Here is a 21,466-nt window from a genome sequence, read left to right on the forward strand (position 1 = left end):
AAAATACATTTTGTGCATAAAATGTGAAAAATGTATTTGAGAGATTCTATACTATCCCAGAAGTGAAGGTAAAGAACATAGGTCAATAAGTTATAATTGGTCTCACTACTAATTCCTCTCTCAATTGATACAAAATCTATGGCTATAAGTCAATGTTGTTTCAAATAATAAAATATCTGGAAAGGAAAGTGAAATTAGAAGCCAGGGGTTGGCAATCTTTTTCTGTAAAGGTTCAGATAGTAAGTATTTCAGGTTTTGCAGGTGATATGGTCTCTGTCATAACTACTCAACTTTGATGCCACCCTGTAAAAGCAGTGACAGACAATATGTCAACAGGCATGGCTATATTCCAACAAAATTTTATTTATAAAAACAGGCAGCAGGTCAAATCTGGTTTATAGACTGCAGTTATACAACGGCTGCCGCTTTAGGTCCCACCCTAGCACTAGTGTACTTACCAAAGCATTTGATTTCTCTGTAAATGGCACCAATATTCAAAAAAGTGAAATAAGCATATCATTTATTACTACCTCTAGCAATATAAATTGAAGGAAAAAGTAAAAAGACAAATTCTTAAGTTTAAACTTATAAATACATGCCAATTCTAAAAATTATGTATACATAATAGCCTTAGGAATTTATATATTGTGAGAAGCAATCACATAAAATTTAGCATTCTCTTTACCATTTTTTCTCTGGTATGGGACGAGGCACTGCATTGACACGACACGGAAAGTTCGGTTGACCTGACAGATTTCGGCCAAGTATTGTACCAACAAGATTTAGAGGAAGGATAACAAAAAAACAGATGCAACAAACGGCCACCTGTAAATTAAATTAAAATATGTGTGATTACTCAGAGAACAATAACACTAATAAAAACAAGTAAAAACGACACTTAAAAATTTAAATACAATTTGATCACAAGAGAAAATGTTTAAGTTCAATATGGGTTAAAATTGTGCAGAATATATACTAATGGCAATAGGAAAAGAATGTGCTTTAGAATAAAACTAAATACAAGTTGAACTGTTTCCTACCTACTGTAGTTCCCAATTTTTCCTATTCTTCCATACTGTCCCTACTACAGTCCTTTTTTCCTCTCTTTTCACTTTCAGCTGTCATGCTTTTAACATATCCTTTATCTTTTATCATTATAACCAACTTATTTACTTGCCTACACTTCATTGAGCTCCTAATATGCACAAGGACCTTTATACATGTTATTTTTCTACTTTACAGATGAAGAAAATGAGATTTAAGAGAGGCTAAGTAACTTCCCATGATCACACAATTAGTAGGTGGCCGAACTAAGATTTCAATTCAGATCTGCCTGTCTCAATCTGTCTGCTCATTTCTATTCTACAATGCCTTAGGATCTTAAAAATAGAAGAATATCACTATTTATGTACATATGTGTATTACTAAAATAATGAGTATTTTTCTGCCAATTAGTAATTCAAAGTCTAAAGTTACAAGGAAGACCACACAGAGATTCTAGAACCAAAGTGGTTAGTTAATAAATAAATAAATTTATTTTTGTGATTTTTTTTTTTTCTTTATCTGTACACTCAAGGAGACACACTCAAGCTCTTTTCCAGCCAGCATCTGGTTAGGATTATTTCACTCTGAACTTCTAAAACTGGAATAGGACTGAATCACCTCTAAGATCTCTTTCAATTATACATTTTGGGGCTCTAATAAATCAAAAGTGAGATGCAGCTCAATATTAAAGAAATAAACAACCTAATCCAAACATGGGCAGAAGACCTTAACAGACATTTCTACAAAGAAGACATACAGATGGCCAAGAAGCACATGAAAAGCTGCTCAACATCACTAATTATTACAGAAATGCAAATCAAAACTACAGTGAGGTATCACCTCACACCAGTTAGAATGGGCATCATCAGAAAATCTACAAACAACAAATGCTGGAGAGGGTGTGGAGAAAAGGGAACCCTCTTGCACTGTTGGTGGGAATGTAAATTGACACAGCCACTATGGAGAACAGTATGAAGGTTCCTTAAAAAACTAGAAACAGAATTACCATATGATCCAGCAATCCCACTACTGGGCATATACCCAGAGAAAACCATAATTCAAAAAAGACACATGCACCCCAATGTTCATTGCAGCACTATTTACAATAGCCAGGTCATGGAAGCAACCTAAATGCTCATCGACAGACAAATGGATAAAGAAGTTGTGGTACAGGGACTTCCCCGGTGGCGCAGTGGTTAAGAATCCGCCTGCCAATGCAGGGGACACGGGTTCGAGCCCTGGTCTGGGAAGATCCCACATGCCGCGGAGCAACTAACCCCGTGAGCCACAACTACTGAGCCTGCGCTCTACAGCCCAGGAGCCACAACTACTGAGCCCATGTGCTGCAACTACTGAAGCCCGTGTGCCTAGAGCCAGTGCTCCACAACAAGAGAAGCCACCACAATGAGAAGCCCATGCACTGCAACAAAGAGTAGCCTCCTCTCACCACAACTAGAGAAAGCCCGTACACAGCAACAAAGACCCAATGCGGCCAAAAATAAATATAAAATAAATTAATTAAAAAATTGTTGTGGTACATATATACAATGGAATATTACTCAGCCCTAAAAAGGAACGAAATTGAGTCATTTGTGGAGATGTGGATGGATCTAGAGACTGTCATACAGAGCGAAGTAAGTCAGAAAGAGAAAAACAAATATCGTATATTAACACATGTATGTGGAACCTAGAAAAATGGTATAGATGAACCGGTTTCCAGGGCAGAAGTTGAGACACAGGTGTAGAGAACAAATGTATGGACACCAAGGGAGGAAAGCCACAGGGAGGGTGGAGATGGTGGTGTGCTGAACTGGGCGATTGGGATTGACATGTATATAACTGATGAGTTTAAAATTGATGACTAATAAGAACATGCTGTATATAAAAAAAGTTAAATTAAATTTTTAAAAAACTCAATAAAATGTACCTTGATGGGAAAAAAAATTAAAAGTGAGAGAAAAGCTGAATGAAAACTGTGAAGAAACTGACTGAGAGAAATGAAGAGGTGTGGGGTAGAAAATTCACAGTGATCACATGAGAAGGAAAGAATCTATTTTGAAGCAACATTGTGAAAACTCTGCATCTTCATTATATCCTTATGTGTGCTTGTGTGTGTTAAACAAGCCAAGGAGTATTATCATCTTCCTTTCAGGTAAAACTTGTATAAATGTATGAGAGTTAAGAGAGTTCTGAAATTCCATTTTAAAGCTCAGACTTAGGAAGGCAAATCATTGGTGTCTCAGTTTAGACCTGTTAATAATATGAATTTCTGGGCTTCCCTGGTGGCGCAGTGGTTGACAGTCTGCCTGCCAATGCAGGGGACACGGGTTCGTGCCCCGGTCTGGGAGGATCCCGTGTGCTGCAGAGCGGCTGGGCCCATGAGCCATGGCCGCTGAGCCTGTGCGTCCAGAGCCTGTGCTCCGCAACGCGAGAGGCCACAACAGTGAGAGGCCCGTGTACCACAAAAAAAAAAATAATAATAAATAAATAAATAATTAAAGAATATGAATTTTTGCCCATATAAATAACAAGAATATGTGAAACATAAAAATAAGCAGACATTTTAAAGATATTTTAAATACTACGATATATTGTGAATTATACATACCTCATATTTGGGGGGTGAATTCTGTCTCAATTTTTGTTATTCATTGTTGATTGCTTTTTAAATTATTATTTTGCTCTCATTAAGCATATAAAACTCATAAATATTAACACACTGTGATAGAGACCTATGTATTTTCCCCTTAATTTACCAGAATTCTAATTTCAGATAAGGATTGAAGAGAAGCTGGAGAAAACATTCCTATGTGGAATGACAATGGTCTAGCAGAGTGGTCTTCAAACTGTTCCACAGAACCTCAGGTCCTGCTGAAGAGTTTCAGGAATTCCACAAGCATTTGATTTGAATATCCTTTTGAAAATAGTTTTTTTTAAATAATATTTTTAAGTGTAATAAAAATATACACACTCAAATTAGTTCTATACCAAATATTAATAGCTGGAGATACCACAATCAACTCATTTTCATGCAAACCTCAGAATAAAGTTTCTCCTGCTATCTCTGTGTATATATTTGGACTCACAGTAAACGTGTCATTGATTAGGAAGGCTTGTAATGCTACACTGGTCTTTTGTTCTCCCTCCCCATCCTCCACCCCGACCCAATTCAGGCCTGCACATACTTGCTCACTAAAAGCTTTACAAGCAAATGCACTACAGCACATGCATGTCACAAGCAATTAAGTGGCAGGTGAAATGAGGGCATATCTTGCCTTGTGTGCTTAATCAAAGCATAACAGCAGTCAACAAAGGAACCTATAAACGGTCTCATCAAGACAATATCAACTGTTTAGCATTTAATGTTTTCCCCTTTTCCTGACTTTTTAATACATGATAAAAAATGTGAGCAGTTTGTTAGAAACTGTTAGTGACTGAACTGTGAAACCAATTTCCTACTCCTTTATGTCCAAGTTCTAGATGACTTTACTTGAAAAATACTGAGACTGCAAGGCAAGCTATTAAAAAAAAAAAAAAAAGTCACATGGAACGAAATTATCCGAGAAGTCAGGATTTTTCTCAATACTGATATTCAACCAAACAAACTGGTTACTGAAGAAGAATGTTACCTGTACCCCTTGGTATTAAATCTGCATTCATCGCAACTTTATTGCTCTCATTAAATTTAGAATGCTAAAAAAACTGAATTTGCAAAATTTATACTAACAGAATCAAGCTTGTATCTGTTTTCTTTATTGGGCTTCTGCATTAAGCTTTCGTTTAAAATGCAATTTAACAACTAAGAGTTAAAAAACCATTAGTCTAATACACTGGTGAAAACCCTGGAACTCAAACTAATACAGGGCCCACCCCTAGAGCTTCCTAGCCTCTGTTCATGGACCAATGAAAAGTGAAAACAGGGACGGGGGAAGGAAGGACTCACTCCAGGTTGAGGGCCTCCCCTAGCTACAATGAGAACAAGATAGAAACAAGTACTGCCTATCACTGCTTAACACGCCAAAGATGTACCAACTGGTCAACTATTCTCAACCTCAGTCACAGACTAAGAATGTGACTATTATTCTATCTTTATTTCCAGACTGGCCTTCTAAGGAAATCTGTGGTGTGAGTGGAATGGAAAGGGAAAAGGCAGCCTGAGATGGGCTATTATGGAATACTAAAGGATATAAATTTTACTGAGGATGATAGACAGTAACTGCTCATGGGTAAGGTGATTCTCAGAAAATATATCATCTTGTCAGTCATTACGTTTACGCATTTCCTTGACACTTGCTCAGAGTAGGCAATTTTTATGACTCCTTTTCTACCTTATACATTTTATGCCTTTGCTTCTATATAAAAATTATTTAGCTTCAATTTAAGCATGTCGACAATAATCAACCTAACAATCAGGACATTGCCAACGTAAACACAAATGCTTATAAGAAGCCTATCTATTTTATAGCTATTTTCAACATGCTAATTAATAACTCCCCATTCTGTTTCTTGGGCAACTTCAAGTTGAAGTTAAAAACTTATTCTATAATGCTAGCATTATCCTGATACCAAAACCATAAAAAAAGACATTATAGGAAAGTTGCAGATCAATATTTCTCATAAATATAGGTTCAAAACAAAAAGCAACAAATTTTAGCAAATGGAATCCAGCTATATTACAAACTGAGGTTTGTCAAAGGAATGCAAGATTGGTTTAAGATTCAATAATCAATCAATGCAGTTCACCATATTATCAGACTAAAAAGAGGAAAATCATAGATCATCTCAAAAGGTGCAGAAAAAATCATTGCAAGAGCCAACCTCCCTTCACAATAAAACAAACTCAGCAAACTAGGAATAGAGGGGAACTTCATCAACTTGATTAAGGACATCTATGAAAAAACTACAGGCAATATTTCTTGATGGCACAAGACTGAATACTTTCCCCCTAAGATTGGGAACAAGAGAAGAAGTCTGGTCTCACCTCTTCTATTCAACATTGTACTGGAGGTTCTAGCCAGTGCAATAGGCAAAAAAAAGAAATACAAGGCATACAGATTAGAAAGGTAGAAATAAAATTGTCTTTATTCTCAGACAACATGATAATCTATGTAAAAAAAATCTTCAGGAATCTACAAAAAAGAAATTAGAACTAATAAGTGAGTTTAGCAAAGGTGCAGGATGCAAAGCCAACATGCAAAAATCAACTGTTTTTCTATACACTAGCAACAAGCATCAGAATTTTTAATTTAAAAAATACCATTTACAAATAGCATAAAAAATATGAAATACTTAGGGGTAATTTCAATAAAAGCTGTACAAAACCTAAATATTAAAATCTATAAAACATTACAAAGAAAAAGTAAAGATACCTAAATAAGTCAAGAGATATACTGTGTTCATTAATCAAAAGACTTAATATAATGTTAAGATGTGAATTCTTCCCAAATTGATCCATAGCTTTAATGCAATCCTAATCAAAACCTCAGGGTTTTTTGTAGAAATTGACAAGCCGATTCTAAACTTAACATGCAAATGCAAAGAACCTAAAAAATCCAAAACAACTCTGAAAAAGAACTGATTTCAAGACTTACTGTAAAGCTACAATAATCAAGACAGTGTGATACTGGCATCAAAAAAACCCAAAAAAAACAAATTAATCAATGCAACAGAAAAAAAAGTTCAGAAATAGATCCACATAGATACGTGGTCAATTGATTATCAATAAAAGTGCTAAGGGAAATCAGTGGAGAACGAGTAATCTTTTCAACAAATGGTGCTAGAACAAATGAAGAGCCATAAGCAAAACAAAACAAAACAAAACCCTTGACCCTTAACTCGTACAATATATAAAATTAACTACAAATGGATCATAGACCTATATTTCAGAGCGAAAACTATAAAATTTCTAGAAGAAAACATATGAGGAAAACTTACTGATCTTTGATTTGGCAAAAGATTTCTTAAAAAGGACAGAAAAGCACAAATCATAAAAGGAAAAAAATCAATAAATTGGACTTCAAAATTAATAACTTTTGCTCTTCAAAAGATACCCTTGGACTTCCCTGGTGGCGCAGTGGTTGAGAATCCGCCTACCAATGCAGGGGACACAGGTTCGAGCCCTGGTCTGGGAAGATCCCACATGCCATAGAGCAACTAAGCCTGTGCGCCACAACTACTGAGCCTGAGCTCTAGAGCCCAACAGCCACAGCTACTGAGCCTGTGTGCCACAACTACTGAAGCCCACGCACCTAGAGCCCGTGCTCCACAACAAAGAGAAGCCACCGCAATGAGAAGCCTGCACACCACAATGAAGACTAGCTCCTGCTCGCCACAACTAGAGAAAGCCTGCGTGCAGCAACGAAGACCCAACGCAGCCAAAAATAAATTAATTAATTAAAAAAAAAAAAGCATGTCTCCAACTTGCCCAATTAATATCAAGCAGATGTGGGGCAAAACCATCAAAAAAAAAAAAAGATACTCTTGAGAGAATGAAAAGACAGGCCACAAAATGGGAGAATATACTTGCAAGCTACATATAAGACAAAGGACTAGTATCTACAATATATAAAGAACTCTTACCATTCAACAAGACAAGCTATAAAAAATAAGCAAAAGATTTAAACATTCATTAAAGAATATATATGGATGGCAAATAAGTACACAAAAATATCTTCAACATTAGTCATTAGGGAAATGCAAATTTAAACCACAATGAGACAACACTACACTTCCACTATAATGGCTAAAATTAAAAAGACTGACCATATCAAGTACTGGAGATAATGTGAAGCAACTGGAACTCTTATAAATACAATGCTAGTGGGAATGTAAAATGGCAAAACCACTTTGGGAAAGTTTGATAGTTTCTTGAAAAGTTAAGCTATAATATGACTCAGTCATTCCACTGTAGTTATTTATCCAAGAGAATCAAAAAATATGTCCACACAAAGATTTACATATGAATACTCACAGCAGCTTGATTTGTATGTAATAGCCAAAAACTGAAAACAATTCAAAAGTTCATTACTGGGTAAGTGGATAAACAAACTGTGGTACTTCCCTTACAATAAAATACTACTGAGCAATACAAAGGAACAAAATTATTAATATATGCAACAACATCAAGAGATTTCTAAAATAATTTTCTGAGTGAAAAAAGACCAAAAAAAGATCATACACTGTGTGAGTCTACTTATATGAAATTCTAGGTAATGCAAACTAATCTAAGATGACAGAGAGCAGACCGGTGGTTACCTGAGAATGAAAAAGGGAAGGGAAAAAGAAAATTTTTAAAGTAAAAAAAAGAAAAAGGAAAGAAAGAGAGGGACTTCCCTGGTGGCACAGTGGTTAAGAATCCGCCTGCCAATGCAAGGGACACGGGTTCAAGCCCTGGTCCGGGAAGATCCCACATGCCACAGAGCAACTACACCCGTGCACCACAACTACTGAGCCTGCACGCCACAACTACTGAGCCCACGTGCCACAACTACCAAAGTCCACGCGCCTAGAGCCCGTGCTCCGCAACAAAGAGAAGCCACCGCAATGAGAAGCCTGCGCACCGCAACAAAGAGCAGCCCCTGCTTGCAGCAATCAGAGAAAGCCCACACGCAGCAACGAAGACCCAACACAGCCAAAAATAAATAAATAAATAAATAGATAAATAGATTAAAAAAAGAAAGAGGGAAGGAAGGAGGAGGAAAAAGGGATAAATTACAAAGGTATATAACAAAATTTCTGGACTTTTTAAAATTGTGGTGACTGTTTCCCAAATATATACATATATCAAAGCTTGCCACACTTTAAATAGATACAATTTATCATATGTTAATTATACCTCAATACAGCTGTAAAAACATACAGACCAAAAAAAGGCATAAAACATTCTTCATTCACTGCTCTCGGCATAAATCTGAATTCGGGGCAGAAAGGAAAAAAAGAAAAAAAAACTAAAACAGATCATCACCACCACCAGTACCACAACAAAGAAAATGTGACTTTAACTGAAAAACTGAATCCTAGTTTTTTGCTTGGTAAAAGCGGGATAATGCATACCACTATCTCTATCTCTTTGAGTTCTTCTGAAAACCAGGTGAGACAAGGGGTGTGAAAGTGTTTTGTAAAGTACAATGTACTTTACATTTGCAAATGTACCCGTCCTTACTATAACTCATCTTGTTAGATATGGCACATCACTTCAGTCAGTTGAGATCATTTTAGATGCTGTCTTCATCATTCCATATTACTAGTCCCTGCCCCAGACCCATCTCATGTCCTTGTTCAATTTAATCATCAGATCACTGTGCCTTTATATGTCATCAACAATGATTTGAATAGGTCAAAGTCAAGAATATCTGTCATGTTCTACTAAAAGGTAGTATGTGACATATTATGGGTAATATCATACCAATACTTTAATTCTATAATTATTTACATGTTTACCTGACTGTACTATTCTACCCACATTTCTCCATCTTGTCCAACAAGATATAATACTTTATTTATACTCTTTGTTCTTCTAGTCTTGCTAAAACCTACCAAAGAGAGGAACTGAAGTTGTTCTGGCATTTTTGTTTTAATGAATCCATAACAGCTCCTAATGTTCATTTTAAAAAGTAAATTTTAATAACACATTCTAAAATCTTGTGCCTCATCAACATCAAGTTCACTGTGTTTTGTAAGGGAGAATCCACTTTCTTCATTTTCCTTCTAGAAAAACAATTTGCCTCTGTCTTACACAGTTATTCAAGCATTACTTATCATCATGATCTCTCAGTATCTCTAAAAGATCAGTTATATGAGCAACTAAACTTACTAAGGCAGCTGGGTACTCCTGTACAATCAATCCCCTTATCTAAGGCTTCACTTCCCTCTTATCAGGGATTATTTCCTCTTGTCTTTTCTTGTTTGAAGGTTATTTTATTTGATGAAAAATAAAAAGAGAAAGAATGAGATAGAGCGATTCTTCTTTTACTCTGTTACATCACTGATCCCATGTAATAAGCCTTTGGTCTTGCTATCAAAATATTTTTACAAAATCCTTTTGTTAGCCTTAGCACTTGTCAAGAGTTCAGGTTAGGAAACGGAGGTTTTCTAACACTATTTTTATAGACCTTAGTATTCTTTCATACTTAGGAATACTGTACTCTTCTCACAACCTTTGAGAGATCACAAAATAGCATGTATCCATTACTCTTTGTCTCCATTTTTTCCTCATTGTGTTAATTTCTGATTATATATCATGAATTTCTTTTTTTTTGTAGGGGGGGCGTTACGCCACACGGCATGCAGGATCGTAGTTCCCTGATCAGGGGTTGAACCTGCGCCCCATGCAGTGGAAGCGCAGTCTTAACCACTGGACCACCAGGGAAGTCCCCATGAATTTCATTTTTGAAAACCTCAAATTCTCAAGCCATTTGCCCAGTTATGGCCCAAGACTTGGGTCATGAGAGAGCATTTCTCTAAATATTTGTGAAATCTGATTTCCTAAAACCTCGGGCCTATTTCTGATGATTCCCCTCCCAAGCTAAAACAAACCTCAAGATGACACATATTACATGGCTCATGACCCCTGTTACTTCTCCATCAACTATTCTACCCATTAAGAGACAAAACCATAAAGTATGATAAGTCAAGGATTTATCAGTGCGTTCGGAACTGAATAATATTTAGATTAGAAAGTTTATTAGTTTCTATGCTCCCTTGCCTCTGAGTTTAAAACTCTGCAACTTGGTTCTTTGTCCTTTGAAAGCCTCCAATAACATTAAATTAAGAATCTGAGGTTTACAACCCACAAAAGACTTGATGCCTAAAATGTTTTTTTTCAGAATATCCTGGCAAACCCTTCCTCATTCCCAAGAAACTCTCATAGGACCAAAAACTCTGGGTATAACACCTAAATCATTTCTGAACAAATTCCAAAGGAAAAAGGTTTTACCTTACCAGATACAATTTAATTTGAAGTACACTCTCTCTGACTCTCTGTATAGTACCTCTGCCAGAACACACCAACTTCAGAAACAGGTATGTTCATCTCTGAACAGTCTTCGACCCCAAATTTCATTTAAATGCTCTCTTACATTGTTTTGTAATACTCTCTAGGAACCATGCCTTAAGCGTGGCACACTAGACATTAGCTGAGATTACTACCACCACCCTCTACTTATGTTTCTTTTACCTTTATTAACCTGCTAAGATTGACTATTATTCAACAAGTTTAATCTGGCATGGATTTAATGGCTTTTTATGTATAATCAGGTACACATGAGCAGAGAATTTGGGGTCCAGAGACAAATTTCATCCATTTTCAATCTTATCTTGGGCTAGTCCTGGGGACAAAAGCAGTATTCTGACAAGACTCCAGATCCCAAGTGGGCAAAATCCCCATTGTTCTGGTGCCTCTGTAGGGCAAGACAGAGGCTGAAGTCACTATGACTACAGCTGGATTAAGCCTTCAATTGTGGAATCTCCGAGAAAACAGAACCAGAGCTAAGATCACCAGAGAAAAGGCTCAATGTCCAAGAGATCAAAGGAATGGGGGACAGAATGAGCTAAGGCCTCAGGAAGAGCATATAAGAGTATCTGAAGACTCTGATTTTCAAACTAGGCTATTTTAGTAGGAGAACCAGCTTCTCAGACACATGTGGTCTGGGAGCTTTTCAGCTGACAGATCCATCCTCAGATGCTGGGAACCAGAATCAGGTAAATAGTAGAGACTGGGTTTAAAGCAGGACAGATAAATTGGCATAGGATGAAGCCCTGGGCATTGAATTTTTTAAAACTCCCCAGTGGACTCTAATGTGTACCCACGGTTGAGAACCATGGAGTTTGTGAGAATATATAACCATTTCCTTCATAATGTCAACAAGTCAAATAACTTAAAATATAAGTTTAAGTAGTTAAAACACTTAATGGACAACTAGGTCAAACATTCACAACAATTCCTAAATTTCATGTTCTAAACAAGTTATGATACTCTTAAAAAGAGGCAAAAAATGTTAGACCACACACTTGATTAAACCTTGAGGGCAGCGGAATGCCCTTCACTCAGCACTCCCTCATTATAAATTAGAATGCAAATTAAGACCATGACATTGTAGGAGGCTGATAAGCACCAACAGCCAGTCTTTTATACGCCAAAGATCAATTTTACAAACCATCTCTGGCTCAGCAGAGAGTATGATATTGTATTTGAATAATTAGTAATTATTAAATTATCTAAAGGCAAGTTACAGTGAATATTAACATTTAAAACCCCATTTACACAGTGGTAAAATTTATAATTTTAGTGAAACAAAGCATATAATTTTCACCACATCAAATTCAAAACTTTATGATAAAAATTATAACAGAACCAGAATTTTAATTTTTAAAACATTATGAAAGTAATTAATTCAGTAGATCATCTTTAAGAAGTAACTTGAATCTCTCTATATACTTCCTGATGGCCTGGAACTACTATGAAGCAAATTCTTTTCCAGTTAATTAATGAATGTAATTAATTACTCTACCCTTTCCTAACCTTTATCAGTTACTTTGCCTTGCAAAAACAAAAAACAAACAAAAGCTTTCAATTTTGAAGCAATCTGCAAAATATCCCTAAATAAAAAATATTAAAGACTTAGTAAAAATATATATGCAAGGTGTCTTTGAAAAACCTGGACTGTAAAACAACCAATCATCTGGAATTTCTCTGAAACCATTCAATAACTCTCATACGATAGAAAGGAAGCCAAAACGATTAAAATTCAGATGGAGATATGGGTTCCAGTTACAGTTCTGCCATTAACTATCTGTATGACCTTAACCAAGTTAATTGCCTCTCTGAAAAGCAGTAACCACCTTCCAACTCGCATACATATATGTACATATGTGCGCAAGTTTGCAAAGTGTACATTAAGACTAAAGTCTACTCCAGGCCTAAAGTTGTTTCTAGTAAAAAGACAACAGGAAGAATCTGAAGACTGTGAGTTAACTGTGTAAAGCGCCAGTATTTCTGTGCTTTAGCTTTAATATATTTAAATAATCTAAAACATTTCAAACTCTGTGATAACAGGTAAGATATGAGATAGGATTTTAATATCTATAGCACATATATTATCAATATTAATACAGATGCTTTCATAAGGTTCTAAAAATAGTACACTACTACCAAAAAAAAAAAAAATGTTATGGAGAGTCTTCACTTCCTACCACTGCACTCACCTACCACATTAAAACACCCATGTTGCTTGTGTGTCATCATTCTTCTAAAATATACTCACCAGTTTATCCCTAGCTGTTCTTTCACTTTATTGGTTGACAGAATCAAGAAAAAATGTTCTTTACCTAACTTTCCAGGACTGGGTAGGGACTGGCTGCAAATAGCAGAACTCCTAGTTAAGAGGTTCTCTGGAGAGACAGCAGGCCTCACATTAGAGAATGCTTACACTCTTTCAGTTTAAAGGTAAGATGCAAGCAACTCACCATTGTTCCAAAAGGAATGGCTCTCGAAGCATGGTAATAAATGGCTATAAAATTGATGAAGAAGGCAGTGCCACACACCATAGCTGGGATGAGGAATGCACCAATGAACATCTGCTTTATCCATCTCCTTCCTGAAAGAAAAGGGAAACTATAATAATCAGAGAGCTAGGTAGACAGACAGACATATATTAATGTTTAAAAGGTGGTTATTTAGTACCAAATTATCTAAAATTCTAATGTAAAGAACTTAAATTTGACATCCTAATAGCTGTTTCAAAACAACAGCTAATAAAGACCAGTCCAACTATTCAAGTATGTCTAGTGGAAACACGCTTTTGATGTGGGTGTACTGGAAAAGAGCAATGAACTATGGTAAAATATTCTGGTGTTTTGTCCTGATTCTGCCACTGAACCGCTGTGAACGTTGGTAAACCACTCAATCTTTCTGGGCTACAAGTTGGCCTATAAAGGTGTTTTTGAACACCTAGGTGTTACTTGGAGTTCTGGAGCTTCTAAGAGGTGCCCATGAAGTCACCAGTAAAGGAAGGGCCCAGGTCCTCCAGCCCTGCTTCAACAGAACAAGTTTATTTTCAACAGTTTCACACATTGTAGTTTCATATATGCTCTCATTTGAAAAGAGGGTTACACTGCTTTAAACAAACAAAAGTTTAAAAATCCCTGGGTGAACGTTCCCTAAATTTACTCTTAGCTCTATGATTATAAACATATATTTAAATTCATTTCTATGTTTCAAAAGGAAAAATCAATAGAATGTGTTGCATGAGCTTCCTCTCAGCAATTAGAACTAAATATTTATAAGTTTTACTATTTCTTTGAACCTCTTTGTATTGCCAAAATTCTATTTACTGAGAATCTATTATTTAAATAACCCAAGGAAAGAATTTTTAAACTATGTAATCAAAAATTTTTTAATCAAGTTCATAATGACCAGAAGCACAACAGGAGCTAGCTTTCTAGCCCAGCAGAGCGCATGAGCAAGCACACCTCTGGGACACATCTTCATGCTGCTCAGGAACGTAATGTAAAGATTTAACATGGGATCACTATTAAAGCTCAGCCCCACAACCATAAGCAACAGGACCCAAACAGAAAGTGCTACAGGAAAAACTAGCAATACCCTAATTTTTATTTTCTTCTATATAAAGTTCTTTTCAAACATCTGTCTCATAGAATTACTACCCCAGATCTTGACATTCTTGCAGAAAAACTCCTTGATTCTGAACTTTTGCCTCTATTTAATTTCTTTCTCAGGTACGTTTCAAGAACCCCTCCTTTCTAAACTAATACTCAGCATTTGAACAAAGCAAAAAGGGTAAGAACTAATTAAAATGATTATTTCTCTTATTAAATTCCAACTCTTTCCTAGCATTCTCTTTTCCTGCACTTTCCATTATCTTCTCAGATTCAGACACGGGTTAATAAATTCTATATTCAGCTATATTCAACTCTCTCTTTCTCCCTTTCCCTCCAACAGTCAAAAAGAATCCCACGTACGTTCCACTGGGTACAATCAGTGGCCCAGACATCTGCATTGTGCTTCCTACTGTTCCCCAACACCCTTGGAGACTCTGGTCTTTAAATTGGGTCTGGAGCACTATCCAGTGCACTGAGGACAGTATGAAGTCTTTGAGCTCCACTGTAGTCCAGATCCTGAGATAACCTGAAGAATCCCTGATTCTCTGGGCTGACCTCTATATTCACCTGGTTTTAGGGATCGCTCAGACAAAATATCAGGACATGATCAGACCTCCTCAGGGCACTGTCAATCAGAAAATAACCTTTAGATTATTCCTGGTAAGATCTGATACTCCTAGGCTTAGGTCTGAACTCTGTCAACTTTCAAGAATAAGTATAGTAAAGTTTGATTGGGTGTTCTTAACTTGCAATTGGACTAAAAGCAAATTTATGTCCAAGGATGAATAAATTTCCTGTTTTGAGTAATCTGTTTCTGCTGTGGAGACTTTTTTGGAGGTCATAAACTGTACAATTCTTAGCCTAACTAGTTTTCAGGTTAAATTCAAAGTAGGAGTTACCTTAGGCATCCTTATTTCCTCAGGATGGTAGACCTGTGTGCTAAGACTCACTTCCCATATCTAGACGTAGAACAGAGAAACTGAACAGCTAACTAAAATAGTCAGGAATCTGCAATGATACTCCCTCAGGCAATCCAGAGAACTATCTCTGCTGAAGGTATACACCACATTAAGTCTGGTAGGACCAATTTTTTAAAAAACCATGGTAAACCAGGATATCCTGAGGGAATTTTAAATGCTCTGAGCTCCTATAGACAATATGTCTAATCTACTAAAAGAAGGCAGGATTCCCTAATGACGACACTGCTTAGGATGGGCTGGGAAAATCACATTAAGAAATCTCTATCCTTAGGAATATAATTTTAATGTCTTTCAACAACCCGTCATTCATAAACTAAAATATGCTAATCTACTACTTTTAGCACGTTTCTGACTCCAAACAATTACAGGGGAAAAAAAGGAACTTAAAAACCCTGAATGCCATCACAGAAAGAAACAGCAAGGAGCAGTGTCCTCATATCATCCATGTATACCCCGTCAATTCCAGGTCACAATAGTAAAGAAGCAAGGGGGTATTCAAGATGAAGCTCTCTTAGCAAAAGACTGTGACAGAAAATCTTTGTGCATGTCCTTTGATAAGTATTTAAGAGTCAACAGAAGTAAACAGATTTCCTTCCTATGCTCCTTCACTGTCCAGACATTTATCCATAAACCATGAAACATGCCTTTACATTCGGCTATGAAGCTATATATTCTATGTGGAAACATCCCATGGAGCACTACTAGGGAACTAGGCACCTGAAAGCAAAATAGTATCAATAACTTAAATACACTCTCTCCTACATGTTCCTCAGGGCTAATTCACAGTGGACAATGGAGAAATCTATTCATTACTCATAATTTTAGGAAATAAAATGCAAGCATTCCATAAAAGCAAATTAGAACATATAATAGGTATGGTGGAGATCATGTGAAATGGGATAACAAAGGACTTTACAATGGCTGTACTGCACATTTTAAATTCCATATACCTCACAGTGTAATATTAACATCTACAATTAAAAATACAAAGCAGTAACTCATAAATTACCTCCTTGTCTAGCATACAGACTTCCTCCAAAATAACCATTCACTGGAGATGTAGCAGCATAGACAAATATGGCTGTACTGAGCATTGACCCCCTCCTAAAAAGGCAAAACAACACATATGATAAACTAAAACCAATGATTTAAAGAAAATATCATATAGTCTATCACATCAACATTAGTTTAATTTCAAAAATAAATTTAGCAGGAACACAAAAGTATCCTTCTGGACTACAAAGGACCTCAAAAGGTCGCCTAGTGAAAGAATTTCTAGTTAAAATTGCATTTAAATAATAACAGACTGATCCTCATTCTTTTTAAATTTGAAGTTAAATTTCATAATATTCTAAACAAATATTTCACATTTCTTTGGCAAACATATTAGAAGCTGGCACTAAAACTGTTTTGCAACCCTGTGAACCAATCACATCATATGGAAAAGGATATTCATCTGTTAAGAAAAATCATTAGAATATTCCTCTTTATAATTTAACTGCTGGAGATTCTTGCCTGCTGATAGAAATAAAATGGAAGTACTATAACCTATATTATTGCTATTACTTTAAATGGTATAATACTGAGACTTTTCCTATTTAGTTTCCTTTACACTGTTAAAAACGTTTTTTAAAATCCATAGGTCCACAAATCAACATTAACTCAGATCAACAATTTCTAACCTCCTCTTCCAATAATATCTAAGCAATTCAGACCAACTCTCCTATTAAATAAAACTGGACAAAATATTTTAAATGCCTAATTGCAAACAGAAATATTAAAATGATAAAATGACAGTATCATTTACCATAATAAAGAAATGTACTTAACTCACTAAAAATAAAGATCATTTCTGAAACTCACCACAACTAGGAAGGTAAAAGACTATAGACAGAAAATATAACCTTGTCAGTCTGAGATAAAGAATACTATTTTAAATAGAATTTACAAGAGTATCACACTAATGTGTGCACTGGAAGGATACACAACTTTCAAAAATTAACCACCTTCTGGATAATAATTATTATTCCATTCCATTGTCCACCTACAAAGGAATCATACAGCCTTGAAACATGTACCACTCTTCCATTCAAACAATTATGTTCCACTTCTTAAAGAAGATACATAAGTTAAAACACTGCAATGTTTAATTACACCAATATATAGCTAAATACAAGTGTCGCATAATATAAAAGTCTGTCATTCCCATGTTTAGAAGACTGTGGGTCTCTCAAAATCAATCAGTTTAAAAACCAGATTTGCCCACAGCCAACATCATTCTCAATGATGAAAAACTGAAACCATTTCCTCTAAGATCAGGAACAAGACAAGGCTGTCCACTCTCACCACTGTTATTCAACATAGTTTTGGAAGTTTTAGCCACAGCAATCAGAGAAGAAAAAGAAATAAAAGGAATCCAAATCAGAAAAGAAGAAGTAAGGTTGTCACCGTTTGCAGATGACATGATACTATACATAGAGAATCCTAAAGATGCTACCAGAAAACTACTAGAGCTAATCAATGAATTTGGTAAAGAAGCAGGATACAAAATTAACACACAGAAATCTCCTGCACTCCTACACAATAAGGATGAAAACTCTCAAAGAGAAATTAAGGAAACACTCCCATTTGCCATTGCAACAAAAAGAATAAAATACCTAGGAATAAACCTACCTAAGGAGACAAAAGAGCTGTATGCAGAAAACTATTAGACACTGGTGAAAGAAATTAAAGATGATACAAATAGATGGAGAGATATACCATGTTCTTGGATTGGAAGAATCAACATTGTGAAAATGACTATATTACCCAAAGCAATCTACAGATTCAATGCAATCTCTATCAAACTACCAATGGCATTTTTCAGAGAACTAGAACAAAAAAGTTCACAATTTGTATGGAAACACAAAAAACCCCGAATAGCCAAAGAAAAACGGAGCTGGAGGAATCAGGCTCCCGGACTTCAGACTATACTACAAAGCTACAGTCATCAAGACAGTATGGTACTGACCCAAAACAGAAATATAGATCAATGGAACAGGATAGAAAGCCCAGAGATAAACTCACACCCATAAGGTCACCTTATTTTTGATAAAGGAGACATGAATATACAATGGAGAAAAGACAGCCTCTTCAATAAGTGGTGCTGGGAAAACTGGACAGCTACATGTAAAAGAATGAAATTAGAACACTCCCTAACACCATACACAAAAATAAACTCAAAATGGATTAAAGACCTAAACGTAAGGCCAGACAGTATAAAACTCTTAGAGGAAAACATCGGCAGAACACTCTATGACATAAATCACAGCAAGATCCTTTTTGACCCACTTCCTAGAGAAATGGAAATAAAAACAAAAATAAACAAATGAGACCTAATGAAACTTAAAAGCTTTTGCATAGCAAAGGAAATCATAAACAAGACGAAAAGACAACCCTCAGAATGGAGAAAATATTTGCAAATGAAGCAACTGACAAAGGATTAATCTCCAAAATTTACAAGCAGCTCATGCAGCTCAGTATCAAAAAAACAAACCACCCAATCCAAAAATGGGCAGAAGACCTAAGCAGACATTTCTCCAGAGAAAATATACAGATTGCCAACAAACACATGAAAGAATGCTCAACATCACTAACCATTAGAAAAATGTAAATCAAAACTATAATGAGGTATCACCTTACACCAGTCACAATGGCCATCATCAAAAAATCAGCAAACAATAAATGCTGTAGAGGGTGTGGAGAAAAGGGAACCCTCCTGTACTGTTGGTGGGAATGTAAATTTATACAGCCACTATGGAGAACAGTATGGAGGTTCCTTAAAAGACTAAAAACAGAACTACCATATGACCCAGCAACCCCACTACTGGGCATATACCCTGAGAAAACCATAATTCAGAAAGAGTCATGTACCACAATGTTCATTGCAGCTCTATTTACAATAGCCAGGACATGGAAGCAACTTAAGTGTCCACCGACAGATGAATGGATAAAGAAGATGTGGCACATATATACAATGGAATATTACTCAGCCATAAAAGGAAACAAAATTGAGTTATTTGTAGTGAGGTGGATGGACCCAGAGACTGTCATACAGAGTGAAGTAAATAGAAGAAGAAAAATAAATACCGTATGCTAACACATATATATGGACTCTTAAAAAAAAATGGTTCTGAAGAAACTAGGGGCAGGACAGGAATAAAGATGCAGACGTAGAGAGTGGACTTGAGGACACACGGAGGGGGAAGGGTAAGCTGGGATGAAGTGAGAGAGTGGCATGGACTTATATATACTACCAAATGTAAAATAGATAGTGGGAAGCAGCCACATAGCACAGGGAGATAAGCTCGGAGCTTTGTGACCACCTAGAAGGGTGGGATAGGGAAGGTGGAAAGGAGATGCAAGAGGGAGGAGATATGGGAACATATGTATATGTATAGCTGAATCACTATGTTATAAAGCAGAAACTAACACACCATTGTAAAGCAATTATACTCCAATAAAGATGTTAAAAATTAAATAATTAATTAATTAATTAAAACCAGATTTGTTTTTTCAAGTATCCAATTAAACACTGCAGGTACTAACTTATTTCTTCCAGACTATCATTAACAAATTGATCCATTCTGTTTATAACTGGGTGTGTGACCACTGACAGAGAGTTCAAAAACGCTGCTCATGTGACTGAGAGTCCACAATGACTACCAGCAGGTTAAGTTTGTAGTCCCCAGAGACATTTCCACTAAATGGAAGTGTGAGTATATAAGTTACAGTTTTAAAAATCAGACATACCCTTGCACCTCTTTGTTCATAAATATTTTGTGGGTATTTTACACCCAAAATAGACCATTTTCATCTACACTGAAAAAATCTGCTGAAGTGGGGAACTGTCCTCCTTGTTCATCTCTCCAGGACTGGGGGTCAGGGGAAGAGGGTGATATCTAAGTAGCTGCTTCACCTACACTTGCCATCTCACCACTGCAAAGCAAGTTTCAGCACAGCAGCTGCATTCCACCAGACTTACCCATACCTTCTCAACACCATATGCCTTCTCAAGGGCTAATATCACACTAACCTGCATCCCTGCATTGATGTTGATCCTCTACCTATCTAAATATTTTTTTCTTCCCTGATTGCTATGACCATCATTGAGCAAAGTAATTTTCACATGTTACATTATCTGCTTTTTATCCTCTAGAATCCTTTAGATTCCTACTCTGGAGTGAGTCTTACAAATTTTATGTGCAAGTTTTTCATTTTCTCACCGCTTTGTATTTTTACTATCTCTATCTTCATTTCTACAGTCCAGAAAATTAAGAGACACATTCTAGAGTAAGAGTGCCTAGGTTCAAATCCCAGCTTACTAACACCCTTTACTAATAGCTATGTGATCTTACTCAAATTACTTAACGTCCCTGAGCTTTACTCTTCTCATCTGTGGGATGCAGATAAAAATAGTCCCTTTACGGGGCTGACGTGAGGATTGAATGAGCTAATGAGCATAAAGCTCCTAACACGGAACCTCAATAATGTTAGTCATTTTGATATCATAATAATACTGATATAATATCATAATAATACTGATATCATAATAATACTCACAGCTGTAGTACTTACCATGTAAATGATTAAGTATGTTCACTTCAAATAAGCTCTACGTAGAACAACTATCAATAATAATGACAGGCTAAAATAACAATGCATGACTTGCCTACTAATACCATCTATTAGATGCGGTTTCTTATTTCTAAAAGCTGAAGGTCTATAAGCAGAACAGCTTTGGAATTAAAAAATGAATTGCCAACGCTGTAACCCTAACGTTTCAG

At 36.1% G+C, this 21,466-nt stretch overlaps 1 protein-coding gene across 2 annotated transcripts in view; it reads right to left on the reverse strand.

Moving 5' to 3' along the window:
- Nucleotides 1–21,466, reverse strand: part of TM9SF3 (transmembrane 9 superfamily member 3) — a 76,957-nt gene that overhangs the window by 22,392 nt on the left and 33,099 nt on the right. For both annotated transcript variants that reach the window (XM_032608295.1, XM_032608294.1), the window contains exons 8-10: nt 16,651–16,745; nt 13,507–13,637; nt 686–825 (exon numbers count right to left, since the gene is read on the reverse strand). In XM_032608295.1, coding sequence (XP_032464186.1) covers nt 686–825; nt 13,507–13,637; nt 16,651–16,745 — 366 coding nt within the window. The remainder of the gene's footprint in view (nt 1–685; nt 826–13,506; nt 13,638–16,650; nt 16,746–21,466) is intronic.

Source organism: Phocoena sinus, chromosome 16 (genome assembly GCF_008692025.1).
Source record: "Phocoena sinus isolate mPhoSin1 chromosome 16, mPhoSin1.pri, whole genome shotgun sequence".
Lineage (NCBI taxonomy): Eukaryota > Metazoa > Chordata > Mammalia > Artiodactyla > Phocoenidae > Phocoena > Phocoena sinus.